The sequence below is a fragment of the Wyeomyia smithii genome, chromosome 2, assembly GCF_029784165.1.
Source record: "Wyeomyia smithii strain HCP4-BCI-WySm-NY-G18 chromosome 2, ASM2978416v1, whole genome shotgun sequence".
In the NCBI taxonomy this organism is placed as follows: domain Eukaryota; kingdom Metazoa; phylum Arthropoda; class Insecta; order Diptera; family Culicidae; genus Wyeomyia; species Wyeomyia smithii.
This window is the reverse complement of record NC_073695.1, coordinates 245,469,600-245,487,759: the sequence shown is the minus strand read 5'-3', so window position 1 is coordinate 245,487,759 and position 18,160 is coordinate 245,469,600. Positions and strand designations below refer to the sequence as shown.

At 40.8% G+C, this 18,160-nt stretch overlaps 3 protein-coding genes across 6 annotated transcripts; 1 reads left to right on the top strand and 2 right to left on the bottom strand.

Annotated features, from left to right (window-relative positions):
• Positions 1 to 29: 29 nt before the first annotated feature.
• Positions 30 to 2,439, bottom strand: LOC129723407 (zinc finger protein 519-like). 2 transcript variants are annotated; one of them, XM_055677605.1, is made up of 4 exons: positions 1,936 to 2,438; positions 623 to 1,884; positions 422 to 564; positions 30 to 367 (listed from the first exon to the last, which is right to left on the bottom strand). In XM_055677605.1, the coding sequence occupies exons 1-4, from the start codon at positions 2,240 to 2,242 to the stop codon at positions 124 to 126; spliced, it is 1,956 nt and encodes a 651-aa protein (XP_055533580.1). In that variant the 5' UTR covers positions 2,243 to 2,438; the 3' UTR covers positions 30 to 123. The 2 variants fall into 2 exon arrangements, with proteins under 2 accessions (XP_055533580.1, XP_055533581.1); XM_055677606.1 differs by having other exon boundaries at positions 229 to 367; positions 427 to 564; positions 1,936 to 2,439.
• Positions 2,440 to 2,579: 140 nt separating this feature from the next.
• Positions 2,580 to 4,775, top strand: LOC129723409 (zinc finger protein 62 homolog). The gene is made up of 4 exons (XM_055677610.1): positions 2,580 to 3,030; positions 3,084 to 4,204; positions 4,268 to 4,410; positions 4,467 to 4,775. Exons 1-4 carry the CDS (start codon positions 2,712 to 2,714, stop codon positions 4,708 to 4,710), a joined length of 1,827 nt encoding a protein of 608 aa, XP_055533585.1. The 5' UTR covers positions 2,580 to 2,711; the 3' UTR covers positions 4,711 to 4,775.
• Positions 4,776 to 5,400: 625 nt separating this feature from the next.
• LOC129723408 (zinc finger protein ZFP2-like) lies at positions 5,401 to 8,180 on the bottom strand. 3 transcript variants are annotated; one of them, XM_055677609.1, is made up of 5 exons: positions 7,645 to 8,141; positions 7,234 to 7,566; positions 5,973 to 7,180; positions 5,777 to 5,919; positions 5,401 to 5,712 (listed from the first exon to the last, which is right to left on the bottom strand). In XM_055677609.1, the coding sequence occupies exons 2-5, from the start codon at positions 7,526 to 7,528 to the stop codon at positions 5,469 to 5,471; spliced, it is 1,890 nt and encodes a 629-aa protein (XP_055533584.1). In that variant the 5' UTR covers positions 7,529 to 7,566; positions 7,645 to 8,141; the 3' UTR covers positions 5,401 to 5,468. The 3 variants fall into 3 exon arrangements, with proteins under 3 accessions (XP_055533584.1, XP_055533583.1, XP_055533582.1); XM_055677608.1 differs by having other exon boundaries at positions 5,402 to 5,712; positions 7,234 to 7,673; positions 8,107 to 8,180; XM_055677607.1 differs by having other exon boundaries at positions 5,402 to 5,712; positions 7,234 to 8,141.
• Between the last annotated feature and the right edge of the window lie 9,980 nt (positions 8,181 to 18,160).

Genomic DNA, 18,160 nt, shown 5'->3' with positions numbered 1-18,160 from the left:
TCGGAAAGTGATTGTGTTCAAAATGTATAAAAAATCTGGAAGTTAGGTATCTTGATCCAGTTATCTTTGATCGTTATAAGATCGACATGTATTTCGAACAAATCGACAACCATACATTGATATTCAAACTACAACGGCCACATCTGGATGTTCCTTGCAGATGTGCTTCTCGAGGGCTGCATCCTTGTTGAAGTGCTGCTCACAGTAGGCGCAAACCATCGAGTATTCCGTTGCTTCGCCGCTCTTTTTGTGTCGCTGGAAGTGGGTATAATAGCTGTTAGAACTGTTTGCTGTAGTCTCACAGAAAGTACACCGATACGGTCGTTCGCTGGTGTGAAGGCTTCGCACATGATTTAACAGACGGGATCTGAAAAGATACGAAAATTTAGAAAATGCTTGTACGCCAACAGATTTTTTTTACTTAACAAACGTCTTGAATGAACAGCTCGTACAAGCCAAATGCTTAATTCCATTATGTATATGTTTGATGTGTTGTTGCAGAGCACCCCTATTCTTATAAACTGCATCACATTTATCGCAATTAAATTTAGCATAGTGAGCTTGCTACGAATACGAAAGATAGGTAGAATTTACAAAACTTCTCAACATTATATTATTTCACCTCATGATATTTCCGAGAAGTCCAATTGTAAAAAACACGCCCACATATCCGGCAGGTATAGGCTATCCTTTTCGTGTGCTTATTCATGTGTACTTGTAGCTGGCGTTTATTGGGGCATTTGTGTGGACAAAGTTCGCACTGCAGCTCGGCTGCACCATGACTGGCCAAATGGATAGCTAACCTGTTCACAGTTTTACCACACAGATGACACTGTTGTTTTGTGGGCTTGGCTGGAAGGCTTTTCACAAACTCGAGGTATTTCTGCTCATCAGATATGGTTTCCTCAGCACTCTCTACTCCTATTTCAGGGTATTTCTGCTTATTGGTTTTGGTTTCCTCCGGACACTTTTCGCCAATTTCCGGATGTTTCTCCTCATTGCTAATTATTTTCTGTTCGCCATCTTTTAGCTCGCAAATAACAGCTGCAGGAGATAAACTTCGATCTGGGGAATATACTTCGTCTGAATCGTAATCTATTGCTTGATCCGAGTTTTCGATAAAGACTGTCTCTGTGTCAGTTTCTGCAATGGTGTCCTCCTCGACAGCGACGTACCTTTTTTCTTCTACGAACACTCCATCGAATTTTATAAGATTTGAAATGTTGCAAGCCTCCCGACATTGCTGAACAAAGAGCAATATCTTTTCCACAAAGTTGGAACAATCTAGGCAAATTTTACTGCTGGCTTGGCCATCGCAGGGGATCTGTACTTGGATGGTTTCCTGGATGATTTTCCCGTATGTCTGACTATTGTACGTATCTTGTATTAAATCTTTACATTCTTCGAGAAGACGCCCTTGGCATATTCGACACTCGTTTTTAGTTTCTACTACTGTTTCCAGTAGTTCGGGCGACGGTTCCCTTTGACTACTTTCCGACATTTTCGAAAGTGGTTCGTTTTCATCTTCTGAATAAGATATTTTTGTTTTGATAATGATTTGCTCTGGCTTATTTAAAGGCCACAGTTGAGCAGATTCTGGTAGAAGGTAGCGTGCTTTCCCTTTTTGAAATTGGTTTTGTAATCTTAGATACGCCAGCTTTAAGACTGCAACATTCCGGTTTAGAAACAAACTCTTGTTTTTCAACTCTGAAAGAATTTGTTCGAAAACATTGTCTTGGTCGTTTTCGGAAAGATTCTCCAAATTTCGTTGCAGAGCTTGACGGACAATTTCCTTAGCTTCTTTCCTAGTCACACACGAAGGGCTCTGTTTACGTTGCTGAATTTGCTGCACTAAATCGGACCAACGCTTATCATTAGGGGCAGCTGAAATAAATATCTATGAGAAAAATTGACGGAAAGAAGTGTAAAACACACCATTAGCATCATGTTCCGTCGTTCCCCATAGTTGCCTCGCTTCTGGTGGGTATGGATTAAGCTTTTTATCGAGAAAATCCCGCTCCGTTTGTAAGTAGTGCGTTTGTAATCTGTACAGTTTTCGTTCGGGGAAATCGCCATAGCGTGACATTCGCTGTTGAACATCGTAGAAAAGGGGCTCAATGCGGCCACCCTTTCGCCTAACTCCTTCCACATCAAAGTCCACGCAGGCTTTTAACAGTGCTTGGAGCTCATCGGCTTGCACTGCACCTCGGTAGGGTTTATTAGTTTCAACTTTCATTGCCATTTTCGATTCAGACTGAATGATTCAAACTCTTATCTTTATTCTTTTACAATTCACATTATTCGTTCGTCTTGTTAGACTAACTTGTATAAAGTCTTCCAGTAATTCTTAATAAATAATGTAAAAAGTTACAGATTTATCGAAAGAATCAATAAGCTGTTATCAAATTGTAAACAATCAATGCATCTTGCGAAGAGATGCCAGAAGCCTTTTAAAAATGTCTGCAACTACTCGAAAACCGGAAAAATCTGCTCGAAATCCGATAACAAATTTCCTCGCAACCGATTTCTCTGTATATCTGGCAACTTTGAATGACATTGTTAACAAAGGTTAACAATAAACATGCATTCTGTGTCAAACTATAAGCGAGAACTCAAACTAGTGCGAGCCGAAATCACAGCAGGTTCGAAAAACTCTAATACAATAAACTTCGAATCACTTAAACGTATATAAAACATTACATAAGAAGAAAATGGCAAAGGACCTGAAGACTAGAAAACCAAAATCCAATCACCGTAACCAAAATATGCATGCCGATGAGCTCCAAGTGCTCTTGCAGGCCTGCATCGACGTTGGCGTTGAAGAAGTTTTGCGACAGGGTGGCCGTACCGAGCCACTCTTCTACGATGTACAACAGCGAATGTCGCACTATGGAGATTTTCCTGAACGGAAGCTGTACAGATTGCGGAAATACTACCTTAAAACAAAGCGCGATTTTTGCAGTGGAATGCTAAATCCATACCCACCGGAAGCGAGGCAACTGTGGGGCTCGACGAAACATGATGCTGATGGTGAGTTTGCTGTCGATTTTCTTATATGTAGTAACAGTTTGTTTTTTTTTTAGCTTCCGATAACGATGAACGTTGGGCCGATTATGTGCGACGCACCCTGCAACGCAAACAAAGCCATTCGTATGTATCGAAGGCGGAATCGCGAGAGATTATCAGCCAAGCCTTGCAGCGAAATTTGGAGAATCTTCCAAAAAACAAGCAAGAGTATGCCTTCAAGGAGATTCTTTCAGAATTGACAACCAAGAAAATGTTTCTTAACCGGAATGTTGAAATGTTGAAGCGAGCCTACTTAAGACTGCAGAAGCAGTTTCAGAAAGGAAGCGCTCATGAGCTTCTTCCAGAGGCTGCCCAGCTGTGGCTGAGTAAGACCAGCATTAACACAGAAATGCCTCATTCAAAAGAGAAGAATGGATCACTTACTCAAATCACACAGGATATCCGTCAAGATGAACCAAAATCAGTAGAAAAGATTGACTCAGTGTGCAGAATCTGCCAAGCGCGGCTGCTTGAAACTTGTAAAGATCTTTTGCAAGACACGTACAACAGCCAAACCTACGGAGAAATCATTCAAGAAACTATTCAGGTACAGATTCCTTGCGATGAGCACACGAGCAGTAAAATTTGCTTATATTGTTCCAAATTCGTGGAAAATATGGTGCTCTTCATTCAGCAATGTCGGGAGGCCAGCATCCATACAATTCCAATGAAATTTGATGAATTTTATCTAGAAGAAGAGGACGTCACAATTGAGCCTAATCAAACAAAACTTGATATCGAGTATTTGGATGAACCTATTGGTTACGGATCAGATAAAAGTTTCTCGCCTGTACGAAGCGCATCTCCTGTAGCCGAACTCCGTAAGCCAGAATCGGTGAATGAGGAGAATGTAGAGGAAACCATTACAGATGAGCAGAAATACAATGAGTATGTAAAAAGTCTACCTGCCAGGAACAGGAAAAGACAGTGCCATGTGTGCGGTAAATCTGTGCGTGATTTAGCTCAACATATGACAACCCACGGTACGGCCGAGCTGCAGTGCGAATTTTGTCCCAGGAAGTTTCTCAATAAACGTCAGCTTAAAATTCACATGAATATGCACACAAAGAAGACAGTCTACTCCTGCCGGATATGCGAGCGTATATACTACAACTGGACCACCCGGAAAAATCACGAGGTAATATAAACTAACAACATGTGTTGGAACTTTTTCTCATTTTTTTTGCATTTCTACTTTTAGCTGACACACAAGGTGAAATTTAATTGCGATGAATGTGATGCCGTCTACGCGTACGCAAGCCAACTCCGGCAGCATATCAAGCATAAACACAAAGGAATTCGTCGACTTTCATGCTCGTATTGTTCGTTCACGACGTTTATTAAGTAAGGACAAAACCTTGGTTTGGCGAAACCGATTTAAAACTGACGCATCTTTTCAGAACCCGTTTGCTGAACCATGTGCGAAGTATTCACACCAGCGAACGACCGTATCGGTGTACCTTCTGCGAGAGTACATCAAACAGTTCCACTGGGTATTACATCCACTTCCAGCGCCATAAAAAGAGCGGCGAAGCAACGGAATACTCGATCCTTTGTGCCTACTGTGGACAGCAATTCAGCAAGGATGCGGCCCTAGAGGTGCACATCTGCGAGGAACATCAGGATGTGGCTGTTATAATTTGAACAGGTATATGCTAGTGTAATATACTGCGATCGTCTATTTGGAGGTTGATAACTGTTAAAATGAATATTTGTGTTATGTTTTGGGAAAGAAATTGTCACCCAAGCTAACTTTTCTCACTTTTTTCTCATCTATCATTTATTTGACACGACACAAATACAAATTAATGTTTAACGGCGCCAATTATATCTGGTGTCTTACTTTCTAAAGTATTTTAATAACTAAGAGCAAATTTTTTATCCTCGCTGCCAACTAAGCAACATTTTTTCCAGCTTAAACTGGACATCCAAATTTGATTTTTTTATTATATGCATAAGAATCATTCACCAGTTCATTCAGTCTGCGATTTCTGTTTATGTATAAGACCGGACGTGACAGAGGTAAAAAACCGACAGATGTAATCTCGAACTTGTTTGTGGCGTCGGACTGTTTGAAGCATGGTCATGGGCTCTTGGACCTGGTTGGAACATGTGCACACAACCTGTTGCATGAAAAGGAAAAAGGGAGGTCGTGTAATTTTTACGGGGTGCTACACTGTTTCGGCAACTGGAAACCAAATACTTTTAGTGGAATTGCATTAGTGTCTGCAGCTTTACATTCTTGTATGGTATTTGGCAGTATTTATTAGATGCTTTCGAACTAGACTTACTTTTCTTTGGGTTCATATTTTCTTTCCAAGCAACACAATTTTACCACCAAGTAATTATAGTAATCAAGCTTGTATTTCGAGCAAATGAATGTTTGACTCACACTATTCTGTTCAGATTACAACGGCCACATCCGGATGTTTCTTGCAGATGTGTTTCTCGAGGTCCGAATTCTTGTTGAAGTGCTCCCCACAGTAGGCGCAAAGCATCGAGTATTCTGTTGCTTCGCCGCTCTTTTTGTGTCGCTGGAAGTGTGTGTAATAACTGTTAGAACTGTTCGCTGTACTATCGCAGAAAGTACACAGATACGGCCGTTCGCTGGTGTGAAGGCCTCGTATATGGTTCAGCAAAACGGGTCTGAAAAAAAAAACGAAAGGGTTAAAGCAGGTTTGCATACAAACCAAAGTGATTTGTTTTTTACTTAACAAAGGTCTTAAATGGACAACTCGAACAAGCGTAACGCCTAATTCCCTTATGCGTATGGTTAAAGTGCCTACGCAGGCCGCTTTCAGTCTTATAAACCGCACCACATTTATCGCAGGTAAATTTACCAGAGTGACCTTGCTACAAATACGAATTAGTTAGAATTTTCGAAACATTTTCTTAAATTTTTTCACCTCGTGGTACTTCCGAGAAGTCCAGTTGTAAAAAACACGTTCGCAAGTTCGGCAGGGGTAGGTTTTCTTTTGGGTGTGTAAATTCATGTGTTCTCGAAGTTGGCGTTTATTGATGCATTTTTGTGAGCAAATTTCGCACTGAAATTCGGCTGCACCGTGCCTGATCAAATGTTGAGCCAATCTGTCTACAGTCTTACCACACAGATGACACTGTTGCTTACCGGGTTTAGCTGGTAGGCTTTTCACAAACTCCTGGTATTTCTGTTCATCGGTAACCGCTTCCTCCGTACGCTTCTCGCCTATTTCTGGGTATTCCTGCTCTTTGGTAATTATTTTCCTTTCTTTTTCATCGCCAGTTTTATCTTCTAGCTCGCGAAAAACATCTACAGGGGATTGACTTTGCATAGGGGAGGAAACTTCGTGTGAATCGTAATCCATTGTTGCATCCGTACTTTCGATAGTTTGTAACGTTTGTAAGTCTACTTCCTCGATAGTGTCGTGCTCTTTTTCGTTTACGATTATTTCATCAAATTTTATAGCAATTAAGCAATTGATGTTACAAGCCTCTCGACATTGCTGAACAAAGAGCAACATCTTTTCTATAAAGCAGGAACATTGTAAGCAAATTTTACTGTTTGTTTGGCCGTCGCAAGGGATCTGAACATGGACAATTTCCTGAATGATTTTTCCATACGTTTGGTTGTTGTACGTATCTTGCAAAAGATCTTTACATTCTTCGTGCAATCGTGCTTGACAGATTCGGCACTTGTTTTCAGTGTTTGCTACGGTATCCGGTAATTCCGGCGATGTTTCTTGTCGACTATTTCCCGAAAATGGTTCATTTTCATCCTCTGAATGAGAAGTCTCCGTTTCAACAGTGACCTGTTCTAGTCTAGATGAAGGCCACAGCTTAGCAGCCTCTGGTAGAAGGTAGCGAGCTCTTCCTTTCTGAAATTGCTTCTGCAGTCTTAGGTAAATCTGCTTTAATACCGTTACATTCCGGTTAAGAAACAAATTCTTGGTTTTCAACTCTGAAAGAATTTTCTCATAAACATAGTCTTGATCGTTTGAGGCATGTTTCTCCAAATTTCTTTGCAGAGCAAGACGGACGATTTCTCTCGCTTCCGTCCTCGTCACGTGCGAAGAGTTCTGTTTGCGTTGCTGGATTTGATTTACTAGATCGGACCAACGTTTATCGTTATCGGGTGCTAAAGGATATAATATTAAAAGAAGAATTGACTGAAAGAAGTAGGAAACTCACCATTAGCATCATGTTCCGCCGTCCCCCACAACTGTCTTGCTTCTGGTGGATATGGATCCAGTTTTCCGTTGAGAAAGTCTCGCTCCGTTCGAAAGTAGTGCGTCTGCAATCTGTACAATTTTCGTTTGGGAAAGTCGCCATAGTGCGACATTCGCTGTTGAACATCGTAGAACAGAGGCTCTGTACGGCCATTCTGACGCCTAACACTTTCGACTCCCACGTCAATGCAGACCTTCAACAACACTTGAAGTTCATCGGCACACACTACTGGCCTGTAGTCTACCTCCTTTGCCATTTTTTGTATTACGTTAGAGGATATTTTTCCATACAAAGCTATTCCAATTGTAACATCATTTGAAATGGAAAAAGGTTCAATATCTCCGGTTTTCTATAACTTTCGATGCCACGTACTTGCATTATTCGTTCACGCATGAATACTTCTTAGCATGGTTTATCAGGATAAGAAAATTTATATGTTAGTAAGTATATCCTAGAATATATTGTGTTGAACTTCAGGATTTTTGTTCTTGCCTATCATATTATTAGTGATAAGTATCTAGCCATTGTTACGGAAAGAAGAATCTTTCCTCATATTGACAGTATGTATTTTCTTCCTAAGACAGTGAATTGGATTTAGGTATAAAAACGGAGTAAAGTTATTCACTTTGTACTTTCTAATATGATAGCAATTCAGTTCGTTCGGAAAAGTTCACAATAATAATCGAATCTTTCGACGGACTATAATAAGCGTACAGTTTTTACTGGGCGCTTCTAACTTAACTCTAAACTTGATGCAAAAGTAAACCGGTAACGTAACAACTAGAGCGTTGCAAGTTTGTCCGCATGATTAAATTTTTAAATAAATTTTATTACCTTCCTTTAGTTTCTCCGCTTGTTTGGGATCAAGGGGTCCATATCAGTCAAATGTAATAATGTTTATAGTGATGGGAAACTTATCGATAATATCGATAAATGCGGGACATCGATATTATCGTTAATTTTTTGACGCTCACGATAATTATCGATATTATAAGGGTGAGCACAAGTCAGTGCGGCTGGTTACTGGAGGAGACTCAAAAGAAGGAGACCTCACCTACCCTACCCCAGGAGTTGCTTTTGTCGCTCGGTATTTGTTGGGTGCTGCTATTCGACAAGCTTTAGCATTGTTGGGGGTGGTGTAAAGGTTCGCCCCGGGTGTCACTGAGTTTCTGAGAAATAATGGTAACTAAACAGGTATTTATAGTTTTTAGTTTCCTGAGAACAGATGAATTCGACAACTTAGTACTGGAGAAGTTTAGAAAATTTTAAATAAAAAGCAGTGATACGAAATTGTAATAAAATTCATTTTCTTTGGCTTGCTAACTCTTATAATATGATGGACATGCATAGCGGCAGTCTATTGGTATTTCTCTGGTAATTTTAGTTTAACTTGGAACTGTTTAAGTTTAAAGTATCTGTTACCCAACAAACAATTTTTAGTTCAACTAAAAATCCAATTCAACGAAATTGTTGCGCCAAAAAAATATCCTGATTTATACAGGGGGTAGACAAAATAATTGAGATAAAAAAATTCTCTCGAATTTTAAATGGCCCGAACTTTCCGAAAAATTAATCAATTTTGATAACCGGTTTCATTTCACTGGAAAACAGTATTATACTAGTATTACTTGGGAACTTGGGTGATCAACCTACACCGAAAATGTTTCGGATTTCAAGAGTGTGTGTCAAATTGTACATTTTTGCAACGCATAGAACGTTTTAGGCAACTAACTTGTCTACCTAATGTAATTCATTTAAAGAAATCTGTGATCACCGATATTTTCTAAAAACATTTTTTGTTTTTAAAATTATATTTTTGTCGGAGTAGGATCTTAAACTCATTTTTTTATATTTTTGAAGGAAAGTTCAGATAATTTTTACTAAGATATATTGATTCATAAGAAAAAGGTTCAAATACAGTTAGGTTTTCTTACGCGGGGGATACATGCCTCGTGAAAAAACCATCTTAATTCAGAAATCCGCTTGATAAACCGCTTTAATTCAAAAAATCGCGTAAAAAAAACACGATAATTTGAAAATCTGCATAAATAACCTTTTAGAGAAAATCTGCGTGAAAATAATCTGATCTTTTTAAATGTTAATCCAGATAAATTTTAAAACGCAAGTTCGCAAAGTTGCTTGGTTTAATAAGACCTACACACCCACAATGTTCGATTGAATTCTGCTAGAGTGCTGCAAGCTCTAAGAAAATTAGTACCCAACAGGGAAAAACCGCCAAAATCAACACCCATACTTAATAAATTCATACCTCGATGATTCCTTGGCGAATTTTCAATCTTTGGCTACCAATCAACCCGAAATAAATTCTGATTTATTGACAACATATAAACCTAAGTGAAATAGAATGTCAGAAAAAAATCTACACATTGCAAAAATGTACACTTTGGCAAACACTCCGGAAATCCGAAACATTTCCAGTGACCAAGTTCCCCAAGAAGGTGCGGCTGTGGCTGTCAATCAGCGAGAAAGGGATGTCAAAGTTGCTCTTCTTTCGCTCCGGGCTGGCCGTGAACGGGGAAATTTATAGTACGAAGTGCCTGACAGAAGTTGCGTCGTTCATCAAGAAATACCATAAGCGCAAAGACACGGTGTTCTGGCCAGATTTGACGTCGGCCAACTACTCGAAGCGATTGTTGGAGGAGATGGAGCGGCTGAATATCGATGTGGTACCGAAGTCGGTGAATCCGCCCAATGTCCCCCACCTGCTTCCCATCGAGAATTTCTGGGCAAACTTGAAGCGCAAGACCTATTCCAACAATTTTGTCGCGTAAACGGAGGAGGAATTAATAAAAAAAAAAACAAAGAAAGAGTTTAAAAACATGGCTACACGCATGTTTTCGTCCGCCATGACGAATGTTCCGGTTAACTGCCGGAAGGCCGCACGCAAGGACGTAATATTTTTTTGCGAGGAAGCTAACATGATAACCTTCCATGGGAAATTTATCCAACTCAATTATCTGTCCTAGTTTTTTTTCATCACCATCTGAATTAGTTTTTTTCATCACCATCTGAAAAATTTTTTTCTACCGCAAACGTTAGCTGTCAAATTATCGATACTTATCGATAATATCGATAAAAGCCCCGGAATCATCGATTGTTATCGATGTCCTTTTTGGGCGATATTTCCCATCCCTAAATGTTTATATATAGATAGCAGGGCTGCCAAGTATACAGATTTTTTTTATTGTACAGATTTTTTGATCACGATACAGAAATCAGAGGGGATTCACTGCTGTCAAATTTCATATATGTGTGTGTTATCGCAGATCAACTCTGGTCCATGACGTTTGTTGGTCCATGATGTTTGTAACTATGAACAATAATGGGGGAAAAATGTAAATAGCTAAACAACATTCATGAAAGTTTTCCGCGGTTTCTTGAGTTTTGATGAAAAACATTCCAATTCTATAATATTTCACATCGATCAATTTCATGACCAAAAGGAACAAAAACCAAAACAAACACCATGTTGCCGAATATGTTGGTTACACGATTTTTGACAGATAGATCCCCCCTGACAGAAATGATACAGAATACAGAATTATGATTTTTTATACAGGGGCTTACTACGGTGAGATGACAACCGTAATAGGCACGGTGAAAGTGATTCCCATTTGATTTGCACGCGTCTTTTTTCACCGTGAGATTTTTTCACTTCGTTCTCACCGTGAGGGTGACGACCGTAATAAGCCCCACAGATTTGTACAGAATTTCAGCAATCGAAATTTTTTAAGTTTCGGTGTGAAAATGTTCGTACTAAAGCACTGGTAGCTCTACCTCACAAATATTTCATTCAAACACCAGTTTTTAGTTTTTTGATGCGTTTTCGGCATAACCGACAAACTGGCCGATTCGGTTTTCACAAGCAGTTCCGTTTTATTTGTGCTGACGACAACCAACGCTCTTCTTTTACTCTTTTATTACTTCTGTTCGATTTCTGCTGAGCGTCCGGCATTTAACTAAGCGGGAACTGGCTTTTCTTTGATTTTTTTCTGGACATCCGCCACATTTGGCTAAACGGGAAAAATACTTGTTTCGAGAGTACACAGGAAAAAACACGGTTATAGACCTGAGTTTTCTTTCAGAAAATTTTCCCAACCTTTTAACGGTTTTAGGCGAGATTTAAGGTCGGATTCCAAGCCTAACTACCACAACCCCAAGCACTCGTAGGCACACGAATAAAATACAAAAAAATACAGATTTTTTTACGAGTAGATACAGAGTTTTCAAAATAAAATCTGGCAGCTTTGAAAAAGAATCATCATAGCAGGGCTGCCAAGTATACAGATTTTTCTATATTATACAGATTTTTCTGTATTATACAGATTTTTTGACCACGATACAGAAATGATACAAAATACAGAATTTTGATATTTAATACAGATTTGTACAGAATTTCAACAATAGATTTTTTTTATTCTCGCTTATTTTCCGTCGGTCTGGTTCCGCCACTGTTGTTGTGCCAACCACTGACGCCCAAGGAGGCGACTCCACCCAGGACCCTGACTTACGACCCGTTGTTCAACGGACCAGCGCCAACGGCTTTACTTTCTCATGCGATGGAAGGCGTGATCCAAGAGATTTTTCGCTTCAGAAAATCTCCCGGTGTCGGCAAGGACTAAACCCAGACCAGTTGGGTTGGTTGTGAGTGGATCACATCACCCCACAACCAGCGACACCTATGTCGGTGTTGGGATTCGAACCCAGGCGTCGAGCGTGGTTGTGCGAGTTCTGCTGGGCGTCTGGCATTTACTAACACGACTGAAAATCGCCCGCTGCCCTGACGCATGATGTGAAACCGTCAGGCGTCGCACGTAACAGTTTAATTAGTTTTGTTGGTAAACTATGTTCTAGCATTATTTGCCACAGCTTGTTGCGTTTCACTGTATCGCACGCCACCTTAAATTCGAAAAAACAGATGATGTGTCTGCAAGTTGTGTTCTCGAAACTTGTCGAGGATCCGTCTCCAGGTGAACATCTGGTCCGTTGCAGATCATCCCGCTCTAAAACCGCATTGGTATTTTCCAACAAAAGCTTCCTGCAACGGTATAAGTCGCTGGAGCAGGATACGGGAGAGAATTTTATAAGCGGAATTAAGAAGGGTTATGCCTCGAAAATTCTTACAGTCGAGTTTATGTCCCTTCTTGTAGATAGGGCATATGAGTTCTTCCCAGCGGCTTTGTGATTCTTCAGCTCTCTGCAAGCATTCTCCACCTCAACACCACTTCAAAATGTTGCTTCCAACGCCTGGCCATCTGCGATTTATCGGAAATCAGGTTCCCCTCCCTGTCATTACACATGGCAGGTACTGACACGGTCTAGTTCCTGATTCCGTTAATCGTTCTATGTGGTCGATCTGGGAGCAGACCTCTCCATTGGGGTGTCTCCATGTGTTCTTCCGAATGTTCAGGCGTGAAAAATGGGTACTACAGAGTGCCATACCCCTGGCCGCGACGAAGTTCACTAACGTCAAGCCGTTGGCGTTAGGCGTCGAAACCCCCCCCCCTTCCCCCATAATAAGGCTTAGTAAGATTTTGCATTACCCCCCTTCCCCATGAATCTTACGTAAGATTTTTTCTTCAAGGAAAAAAATATTTTCGAAGATGTAACGTTTGTTTTACATAAAGCGTATTCGTAGAGGATAAAAACAAAACAAGTTAATTCAGTTAATATCATGTTAAAGTAAATAAAATTTGAAATCAACAAAAGTACAAAATTATTCAGCGACGGTGAATTCACTGCTTTGTCTAGGTTTAGCTGTTAGAATCACAGCGAGAAATAATTTAACTAATTTAAACTTTTTTTAGTTTTGTTAATTTTTTTAGTTTTTTTTAAATTTTTCAATCTTACGTAAGATTCTCTTGAGTCCCCCTCTCCCCCTTCATAAGCATTCGTAAGAGTTTTAGATACCCCCCTGCCCCCCCCCCCCCCCCCCCCTTAACCCTTACGTAATTTGTGGATGACCCCTTAGTGGTAGAGTGAGGGCTTTTCCTACCAATGACGGGATGATTATTTCATTTTTCCTCTCGTTCGACTTGTGCGTTCGCATCTCCGATGACGATCATTATGTCGTGTAGTGGGCACTCTCCTTACGTTCTTGTTTGCCAGCGCGTACATAAGACTGTAATTGAAGAATCTGCCTTTGATCCCCAATACGCATAGATGCAGTGTTGCCACAGGTACAGATTTATCTGTGATAGTACAGATTTTTTCGTTTTTTCTGGTACAGATTCTGTACGGTACAGATTACAGATTTTTGTCAAAAGGTACAGATAGGTACAGATTTTTCTAAAAGGTCCATTATTTATACTGAAATATTTTTCTCGGTGTACTTGAAATCACTTGAAATGCTTCCCTTGAAAAATAAAACAAAACATTTGTGTGAAACTCGGTGTGAAGGGCCGACTGGTATTTTTATGCAAACGTTGCTATTGTGCTACTGTTCCAGAAGAATCTCGGAAATCTTGAAAACAAATTCCAAATTTAATAAAAATATGTGTAAATATCATAAACTTAATGAATAATATATAGCTTCTGTAACGTTGTCAAGGGTAACAAAAGTGATCCTTCTATGCAACACAAATTTCAAAGGTATAGATTTTGGTACAGATTTTCGGAAGAAAAAGTACAGATGAAAAAGGTTTTTGCCCTTCCAGTACAGATGAAAATGTGGCAACACTGCATAGACGGTCATTAATAGGCCTCCACCTAATGACACGCCTCATTTGGTTTCCTAGTAGCACGAAACCGACGCCCCGTTCCGCTCTGTCACCGCCACTGTAGTAGATGTGGTACTTGAAAGAAGTGCCCGCGGTCTGATCAACCGCCCGAAATTCACGTTCTCATTCTCTGGATTGTTCGTAATTTATTTATTTCAGCATGCTGCCTTACTAGGGCTAGACACCGCATTCCATAGTTCAGCCGTCCGCTCCTAATCAGTCGCTGTTTGAGCCACCCCTAATCTGGGGAACAGACGCTTAGGCAAGCTGCTCTCCAAGGAGAACAACTCCCCCTTCCCTGTCAGCATATGACCAACTTACCACCGGTTCACCCATATTCCCCTGGTTGCTCGTCTCCCAGTCGGTACCACGTGGAGGTAGGGATAGGAGTTGCTGAGTTGCTATGTACCAAAAAAGTAAGATAAATTCCGCAGTGAGAACAGTAAATGCAAAATGTTTTTTTATTGTAACGGTGCTTTCTGTCAAAATTCCATTCATGAATTGAGTTTTGAAATGTCTCGTAAAATGGTCTATTCCAAGCGAATTTTTGACAGTTAACAAAAAATCCCAGTGAACATACGCATTTCTTTATTCCCAGTGTCCGGCTACCTTTGACCTGGAGTCAACCTAACTGCTATCAAAACATTTCTGTTGTATTGCCCCTTGCATGACTATTTAGACTTCTGTGATAATCATTCATTGCCCAACTTCTTATTTCGCTCTATCAAATTGACACCTCAGTAGCGCAGTGGCAGTTTTTTTGGGTTCATTGTTGGTTTTGTTGTTCATTTGCCACATTAAGTATATATTTTTGAGTAGCTCTAGTTGAAAATTAGGTTGAATTATCAAAACAAAACTAAGTGTTACATGGTTGATTGGCTGATACTGAGTATCGATACTTTCTCAATTGTCATTGTATCGATACTAGACTTCACGGTTTCAAGTATACTAGATTAATATATATATACACACTCAATTTTCATTGCTGGAAACCAGCAAAATTTTGCTGATATTCTACATGCTGAAAAATCAGCATTTCGAAACGTCAAATTTTTGACAACATTTTGCTGAAAATCAGTTGTTTGAATAGAATTGCTGCCTGTTCAGCATTTGACATCAATTTGCTGATGTATCTCAGCAAAAGTTAGAAAACATATACCAGAATGTTTTTTCGTTTTTTGTTATTTTATTAAAACAAATGTTTTACATTGCAAATATTTATTTTAAAGTTATCTGACTTTAAATCTGAATTATCAGTATGAACTTTCAAATGTCTTCGTAGCCCATCGACATCACCTTCCACTAATTGGTAGCAGAAACAACATAACAGTATATTGCTCATAATTCCCAATTCCTAGAAAAGACAGAAAATTCACTTATTAAACATGTTCTCCTTATCAAAAAATTATTCTATTTAAGCGCATTCAATGCTTTTTTAAATTCCACATCCATAGTACATACGCTTATAAGCTCGGTTTTATTTTTCTATAGTTTCGTAACTTTTTCACGCACAAAATGGTGATTGTTCTAACAGTTTGACGGATGGAGTTGCCAGAAATTCAGCAATTACCAGCAATTCGCTGATTCCCGGCAAACAGAATTCTGAATGCTGACAATCAGCAAGAATATCATTACTGATTTTTTTCAGTATTATTTTTCGCTGAAAATTCTTTTCAAATTTTGGTGTGTAGGTATCAAGCACTGACCATTGCTGGAGTGATTTTTTTTTTTTGGGATGCAGTGGTGAAGGATTGTCCAGTTGTGGAAGCGCAAGCAGCCAAGTTCAAGGACATGGACTGCAAGGCCAAGTCCCTGCTGGTGAGCCTGATTTCGGACGAGTACCTGGGATGTATCCGCGAGAAGTCTACGACTAAAGAGATGTGGAAGGTTCTCGAAGATACGTTCGCTAAAAAGTCGGCCGGTAAGCAAACGGTAATTCGGAAGCAGATCGCTCGTCTCCAGTTGAAGAAAGGGGCATCGTTGCGCACCCACCTTCTGAAGTTTGAGGATCTGGTTCGTCAACTCCGGGTGGCCGGCTCGAAGCTTGAAGAAAGCGATGTCTGTGCAGCATTAAGTTTGACTCTACCAGAATCCTACGATCCCCTAATGACGGCCCTTGAAAATCTCCCGGAAAACGAACTAACATACGAGGTGATTAAAACCCGGTTGCTGAGCGACGAGTCGAAGCGTTTGGACAGGATACATACCAACGATGAAAAACCCACGGCATTCGCTGGAGATCAACGTAAAAAGACAACAAGCTCCAAGTTTAACGGGAAGTGCCACGCCTGTGGCAAATGTGGCCATATGATGAAAGATTGCCGAAAGAAGACCAATGCCAACGTTGCCGACAGACGAGTTAACGAGTCAAGATCGGTTGTTTTCATGGCGGATACTGAAGGCAACACAAAGCATAACAGCGATAAGATAGAGTTCTTTTTGGATTCGGGGGCCAGTGACCATATGGTTATGCAAAGCAGCATTTCTCATCCGTTGTAATCTTGGATCTACCAGTGTACATTGATGTGGCAAAGAGCGGAGAATCTCTGGCCAAAGAAGCCGGTTCGATCATCGGAAAGAGCAACTATGGTGTTACGATGCATGCAAAGAATGTCCTCTACGTCCCGGCTCTCGAGGAAAACCTTATGTCTGTTAAGAAGCTAACTAAGGAAGGTGTAGATGTTGTGTTCAACGAAAAGTTTGTAACGATGAAGAAGGGCGGTGAAACGATTGCAACGGCCCATTCAAGAGGAAATCTTTACGTTGTGGAAATTGCAGTACAACGTGCCAATGCGAGTTTGGCTGAATCGGAGTTTGCAAATCTTTGGCATCGTCGTCTTGGTCACATCAGCAAAGGTGGAATGACCACTCTGGTCCGTGAAAATCTTGGTGTAAGATTCAAGCCGGAGAAAATCAAGTTTTGTGATGCGTGTGTCCTGGGAAAACAAAGTCGGGATCCGTTCAATGGCACAAGGGATAGAGCTAATCGACTGTTGGAGCGAGTACATTCCGATGTGTGTGGACCGATCGAACCAGCGTCATGGGACGGGCACCGTTATTTTGTTACGTTCATCGATGATCAGTCCCATTTTGCTATGGTATACCTGCTGCGAAAAAAGTCAGAGGTATTTGAAAAATTTCAAGAATTTGAGGCGATGACAACTGCAGCGTGTGGAACAAAACTTTCAAAACCCACTGTGGACCAAGGACGTGAATACTGCTCAAATATCCAGAAGGAGTATTACCGAGCAAAGGGAATTCAAGTCAAGCCAACAGTAGCCTACTCACCCCAGCAGAACGGAGTTGCGGAAAGATTCAATAGAACTCTGATTGAAAAGGTACGTACGATGCTGATTGGAGCCAATGCGCCGAAGTCGCTATGGTGTGAAGCTGTGCTGTCTGCCGTGTTTATAATCAACCGAAGTCCGACATCAGCGTTGCCAAAGAACGTCACTCCAGCTGAGTTATGGTACAGGAGAAAGCCAAGCTTAGAGAAGGTGCGTGTCTTTGGATGCCAAGCCTTTGCGTGGATACCGAATCAACATAGGAAGAAGTTGGATGCCAAAAGTCGTCAACTGTTCATGGTCGGATATGCACCCATTGGCTACCGACTATGGGACAAGAATGCTCGACATATCGTGATTGCTCGTGACGTCAAGTTTAACGAGAGCTGCTTCCCGTGGGCAATCAAAGCTGCAGATCATACTGAAGAAAGACTGGTGGTACCCTTGATTTACGAGCAAGAGGGGGAAGATAAAGTCGAGCAATCTGCGGAGATTGTCCAGAAGGATCCGAACTACAGTGATGATGAAGCCCTGACCAATGACAAAAATGAGTATGAAGATGCAGCGGAACCAGATACCTTCGTGGTGCAACCAGGTGACTCCGCGCTCCCTTCGCACTTAGATCTGGACATGTCTTCCGGCCAAAGCGGCGAGCAGTCCACGAGGCGCAGCGGACGGGAGCGCAAATTTCCCGGTAAGTTTCTCAACTACCTTACCGGCTTTAGAGCAAATGCTGTTGGTTCTCCCTCCTCATCAGATGTCCCTGAAACATACAACGAGATTGGTGCCCGAGAGGATCGTGATCACTGGTATCAAGCAGTGCAGGACGAGCTCGAATCCATGGTGACCAACCATGTATGGAAG